General features: G+C 58.4%; 1 protein-coding gene across 2 annotated transcripts in view; it reads right to left on the bottom strand.

Moving 5' to 3' along the window:
* Nucleotides 1-299: 299 nt before the first annotated feature.
* P2RY6 (pyrimidinergic receptor P2Y6) overlaps nt 300-6000 on the bottom strand; it is a 94341-nt gene continuing 88640 nt past the window's right edge. Inside the window, exons 1-2 of one of the 2 annotated variants that reach the window (XM_045021933.1) lie at nt 3482-3501; nt 300-2522 (exon numbers count right to left, since the gene is read on the bottom strand). In XM_045021933.1, the coding sequence (XP_044877868.1) occupies nt 1485-2471 (987 nt within the window). In that variant the 5' untranslated portion in view covers nt 2472-2522; nt 3482-3501 and the 3' untranslated portion in view covers nt 300-1484. Of the gene's footprint in view, nt 2523-3481; nt 3502-6000 lie in introns of those variants that run through there. The other variant, XM_045021926.1, reaches the window with a different exon arrangement.

The following is a 6000-nucleotide window of genomic DNA, read 5'->3' as shown; positions in this document are numbered from 1 at the left end:
CCACCGGAGCCCCGGGACGAGCGGACCTCCCGCGGGCACGGCTGCGGACGGTTCGCGGGTCCGGCGGCTCCGCTTGAGCTGCCGCAGTCATGCCTGCGGGAGGTCCAGCCGAGCCGCGGGGCGAGCGCCCCCTCCGCAGTCATGCCTGCGGCAGGTCCGCTCGTCCGCGGCTCCGGTGGACCTCCCGCAGGCATGACTGCGGCAGGTCCACCGGCCCAGCCTGCCGCCCCCTAGATTTGGCCGCCCTAGGCAACAGCTTGGTTTGCTGGTGCCTAGAGCCGCCCCTGTTAATGACTGTGTTCTCATTGTTAACAGCCAATAATACTGTATATGTACTCGCTAGATTTTGCTTTTCCTGCCCTCCCATATGGATCAATACTTTTGTAGACTCATGTGGTCCCAAGAGACCTACCGTCTTCTCTAAATTCCCAGTGTAGGTTTTCCTTGCATTAGTAAAGCAGCTTTCTGCTTGGGAAACTCAGCTGAATTACTGTGGCAAAACAGTGAAAAAACACTGTCTGGTGGATAAGTTGGCCAGATCCCAGTAATTCATGCACTGGCAAGCAGCAGCTGATTTCCCCCATTCCCGAACTGCTGGTTCTCAGAGGTGATCTCCCCTATAGGGGACGGATGTGGGGAGAGATTTTTGTCCACAAAAACTAGGTAGTCGTAAACCAGAGGAAGCACTGAACTACTTGCTAATTACTGATTCCCCAAATCCACTGGAAACTTCATTCTCAATGAAACGCGTTGGGACCAACTCATCTGTGCTGCAACTCCACTGGCGTGGACTGTGGCCCACTGTAATCAGTGTCAGTAGCACAGTTCATTGCAAAGCCCCACGCGTGGTTGCTAGGGCTTTGCCAGTCAGATCTGTGGCAAGGACCGCCAGTTCCTCAGCAGTTCTGCTGAAATCCATAGAGAGAGCAGCGGTTAATATTGAGCAGCCGATCCGCAAAAAGTCCCGCTCCTCCTCAGAGGTAACAGCTGCGGTGCACCACAGTAACCGCACTAATACTGCGTTCGGACACCACCTAGCCCAGCCCCAAAGCCTGCGCCCAATTATTTTCACTTCCCTCTTTCCAACTGTACTGTAACCTTTGCCAGCTCAGGCCGTTTGCTGGAATTTTAAGGATAAACTGTTCTTAGCCTGGTCCATCCTCAGAGCACTTTCCGGGCCCTGACCAAGGTGTGAGGCAGGTCAGCATCATTTTACCTATTATTTACAGAGTATTGTTCTCCATTCTGCAGATGGGGAAACTGAGGCACAGAGAGGCCAAGTGACCCACCCATGGCCAGAACTGGGAGTAGAACTAAGAAGCTCCTGGCTCCCAGTGCTATGCTCAGGACCATCAGCCCTTGCCTCCTGCTCTTTCTCTCCCTGTTGCTGGGTAAAACAGGGCTGGCTGCGATAAAGCCACAGCCATTCAGTCTTCTGCCTCCGCGCAGCAGAACATCCCCCCTCATTCTCCTTTCCCCGGAGCCTACGATTTGTAGGTGCGGCATGCGTCGTGCCTCCATTTGGAGCTCACTTTGTCCAGCAGGTGGCGCGTGCTCTCCCGGAACTTGCGCTGGGTGAAGTAGAAGAGGATAGGGTCCAGGACGCTGTTCATGCTGGCAAAGGGCCTGGTGCACTTGTAGGCGATGGCGAAGGTTTGCAAGACCAGGCAGGGCACGCCCGCCGAGGAGCGGATGATCAGGTAGATGGTCTTGGTCAGGTGGAAGGGGAAGAAGCTGATGGCGAAGACGATGACCACAATGATGATCATGCGGATGGCCTTGTCCTTCTTTTTGCGCACGGCCAGGCCTATCATCTCATCCTTCTGGCAGAGCAGCTTGGTCATGTTGCAGTAGCACACCAGGATCAAGACAAAGGGGATGAGGAACCCCGTGACCGTCAGCGTCATGCCGTAGGGGAAGTAGCTGGCGGAACGGTCCGGGGGACTGAGGTCGTAGCACACGGTCCTGTTCCTCTGGATGCCCGTGGAGGCGAAGACGAAGGTGGGCAGGCACTGGGCGATGACGATGACCCACACCCCGCCACACACCATCCAGGTGAACCTCTTGCCCCTCTTCTTGTGCCAGGACGACAGAGGGTGGCAGATGCCCAGGTAGCGCTGGACGCTGATGCAGGTGAGGAACAGGATGCTGCCATGCAGGTTGCTGTAGAACTGGAAGCGGACGAACTTGCAGGTGAAGTCCCCGAAGGGCCAGTAGTCCTTCTGCGTGTAGTTGTAGATGAGCAGCGGCAGGGAGCACACGTACAGCAGGTCGGCCGTGGCCAGGTTCAGCATGTAGATGGCAGTGCGGGTCAGCACTTTCCTGGAGAGCCAGATCTGAACGATGACGATGAAGTTCAGAGGGAGCCCCACCACAAACACCACGGAGTAGACCAGGGGCAGCAGGATCTGCTTGAACTCCTCATGGAAGGTGCAGGAGTTCGTCGCTGCAGCCACGGTGTGGTTCTCCATCTCCGTGCCGGGCTTGGCCTAGACCCAGCAGGCTTTCCAGGCCAGAAGAGCCTGCAAGCAAAACAGAACGGGACAGTCAGGAACTCGTTCCATACCAGGAACCATGTGTCACGTCGATACACCGGCACGCACGATAGCCATGCTGACAGCAAACTCACCCTGGACCAAGGAGCACAAGCACATCACCCCTATCCCCCAAATGACCCCACTGGCCCTTCATTTCTGAGGGCCACCAATATGATCATCTAAGGCTCCTGCGTAGCCCAGGCCAGAGGATTTCACCCAGTGGCTACTCACGGAGCCAGATCATAGTGCCTCCTCCCATCTTGATTTGGTGAGGCGGCTCTCCTGTCCTCCCCCAACCCCTCTCCATTACCACCCAGCCCCAGTCGTCGTCCTCCAAGGAAAACTACACAACGCCTTCAAAAGATGAGCCTGGGAGCTTAAATCCATAGCTCTGCTGGACACCAAACAATGATGGACTAAACAGAGACACTGGCTTTATGGCTCATTACAAAACGTTGTGACCCACTAACTCCTCCGTTGTCCTACGACTGTAAAAGTGCTACCTGCCCACTTCCATTTCAATGGTCTCTTGCAACATGTGTTAACTCTTTAGCTGCTCCACCCTTTAGCTGTGATGCTCCGAGTGCTTTTCCCAGACCTGAAGCAGAGCTCTGCGTAGCTCGGAAGCTCGTCTCTCTCACCAACACAAGTTGGTCCAATAACAGATATCACCTCGCCCACTTTATCTCTCTAGTATCCTGGGACCAACACTGCAAACAACAATGGGAGCAAATAGTCCAATGATGATGGGTTAGTATGGTGTGAACTGGAAATTATTAGATCCCTTAACAATAAAACACCCCCAGGTCCTCCTAACATGGACAGACAGCTTCCTTCCTTCCTTCCTGGATCAGGCCATGGATACAAATGCCCCAAGAGTGTATAATGGGATGACAGAGAGTAACTAGATCCCCATAGAAGGACCTGATCCAGTTGCCACTTACCTCCATGGGAGCCTATTGACTGCAGTGGGAGTTGAATCAGGCCCTGGCATAGGCACTGACTCCGTGGGTGCTCTGGGGCTGGAGCACCCATGGAAAAAAATTGGTGGGTGCAGCAGCTCCCCACCCCCCCGCTCCAGCTCACCCCCGCTCCGCCTCCACCTCCTCCACGAGCGCGCCACTGCGTCCTGCTTCTCCCCCCTCCCTCCCAGCGCTTGCACCGCGAAACAGCTGTTTCGCGGGGCAGGGAGGTAGGGAGGAGGAGGGGGAATGCGGCGTGCCGAGGGAAGAGGCGGGGCCAGGGCGGAGATTTGGGGAAGGTATCCAATAGGAGCGGAGAGGGAGCGGAGTTGGGGCGGGGTCTTTGGGGAAGGGGATCCAATAGGGGCGGGGAGGGGGCGGGGTCTTTGGGGAAGGGGTTGGGATGGGGGTGGGGAAAGGGTGGAGCAGGGGTGGGGCCAGGGGTGGAAGCACCCACCGGTGCCGGAGAAAGCTGGCGCCTATGGGCCCTGGCTCGTTAGCTATCAAGTGCCCCGGGGCTGGAGCGTGTGTTAAGTGCCTGCCCTCCTTGGCAGGGGGTCCGTGCTCTGCGACACAGGGGCGCCCCAAGCGCTTGCCAGGAGCTGCACTGAACACCCGCAGCGCCAGTAGCGAGGCCTGACTCAGGCCGGCCTCCCAGCGAGTGTGGCAGGAGCAGGGGAGGGAGGGGTGAGGAGCCTGTCTTGCCAAGCCAGGGACAGGAACCAGCGACGGGAGCAGAATGGCAGCAAAGGATCGGCCTTTAGCAGGGGAACGGGGGGGAGTGGGAAGAGCTCGATCCCTTTGTCCCAGGAGGTTTGCTGGCTGCTGCATCCCACAGGCGGGCCGGGCCCCTGCAGCGCGTCAGGCCGGGACACGCCGCTGTGCTAACGATAACTGTTTAGCTACTGAATCATAAAAGACACTGGGTCGAGGCGGAAGGTCCCCTCTGGTGAGTTACGAGTCCAGCGTCTGAGAATCGTCGTCAGTGGGACAAGAGAGACAGCGGGGCCAGGCACCCTGCGTCAAATCCATTCCTGCTGGAGCCGCAGCGACGTGGGTCCGGCCCACGGCTGTGTGGTCTGCCCCGTGGTCGCGCTGTGACCAGCCCTGCTGGCACAGGGGCTGTGTGGTTAGTGGGCAGGATAACGTCACTGCCATGGTAGGCTCCGTGAACCCCAGCCTGAGCATCTGGGGGGGGGGGTCACCCCGCTCCTGCCCTGAGGGGCTTAAAGCAGCCCCGGGAGAGGGCTGTGGCAGGGGAAAAGCTGGGCTCGTTGGGAAAGCAGCCACAGCTGCAGCCAGTGCAATCAGGGCCCAGCTGGCCCTTATAAGAGGGCAGTGGGACAGACGGATGAAGAGACTCTCCCGCTAGCCTCTGGAGAGAGCAGGACCTGGCTGCCTGGGACGGTACCTAGGGTGGAGCAGGGCTGGGGAAGGGCAGAGGGAGCTGGGGAGCTCCAGCCTAGCTAAGCCCCAGGCTGCAGGCCGGGTTAAGGGCCCACAAAAAGGGTACGAGGGCTGCAGAGGGGCAGCCCAGGAGTAGGCAGAGGCAGCTGGTCCAACCCCCCTTGCCGATGAAGAGTGGTTCACATGCTGCCGTCTGCCCCAGCGAGCGGGGGCTAGATGGTGACTGGAAGTAGCCGCTGAGGGTTGTGGGGAGACCCAGATTGTGGGTTACTGCTGGGGCAGAACCCCTGGACAAAAGGCACCGGGGTCCGGGAGGGACATGGTCCAGCGGCAGGTGAGACATCGGCCAGCAGAGGGTGCTCTGGATCTGGAAAAGAGCTAGTTCCCTGGACAACCAGCAGGAGGCGCTATGCCGGTGAGTCGTCGCCCTGTCCCAGGGGGGCTCAACACCTCGCGGGCTGGGAGAGCTCCCAGGATCGGGGCCTGCGCTAGAGAGACTCCGGAGCCACTCGTAAGTCACCAAACTGACTGCCTCGTGCCTCGGGCGAGCCTGGCTAGAACAAGCCTCAAAAAGCACAAATGTGAGAGCGAACCAGCCACTGAAATCTGAGCTTCGCTGGGAACGTTCGGGACAAAACCACCGGCGTGAGAGAGGGGGGTTTGCAGCCGACCCGAAGGAACCCTTTAGCCCAGTATGGCGAGACCAGGGGAGGCGAGCGGGGCATCGTGAGACCCGACTTTTATTCCCAGCCCTGCCACTAACTCACTGTGTGATCCTGGGCAAGTCACTTCACCTCTGTTTTCCCCTCCTGTGGTCTGTCTGCCTTGTCTTATCTAGACCGCCTTTGGGGCCGGGGCCATCTTGCTCCGTTCTCGTGCGGCGCCTGGCACAAGGGGGTGCTGCTCTTGGTTGGGACCGGTAGATGCTATGGTTGGTCAGACTTATTATCTAGGCCAGGGGTAGGCAACCTATGGCACGTGTGCCAAAGGTGGCACACAAGCTGATTTTCAGTGGCACTCACACTGCCCAGGTCCTGGCCACCGGTCCGGGGGGGGGGGGGGGCTCTGCATTTTAATTTAATTTTAAATGAAGC

This window comes from Mauremys mutica, chromosome 1 (genome assembly GCF_020497125.1).
Source record: "Mauremys mutica isolate MM-2020 ecotype Southern chromosome 1, ASM2049712v1, whole genome shotgun sequence".
NCBI lineage: Eukaryota > Metazoa > Chordata > Testudines > Geoemydidae > Mauremys > Mauremys mutica.
This window is presented reverse-complemented; position numbering and strand designations above follow the sequence as displayed.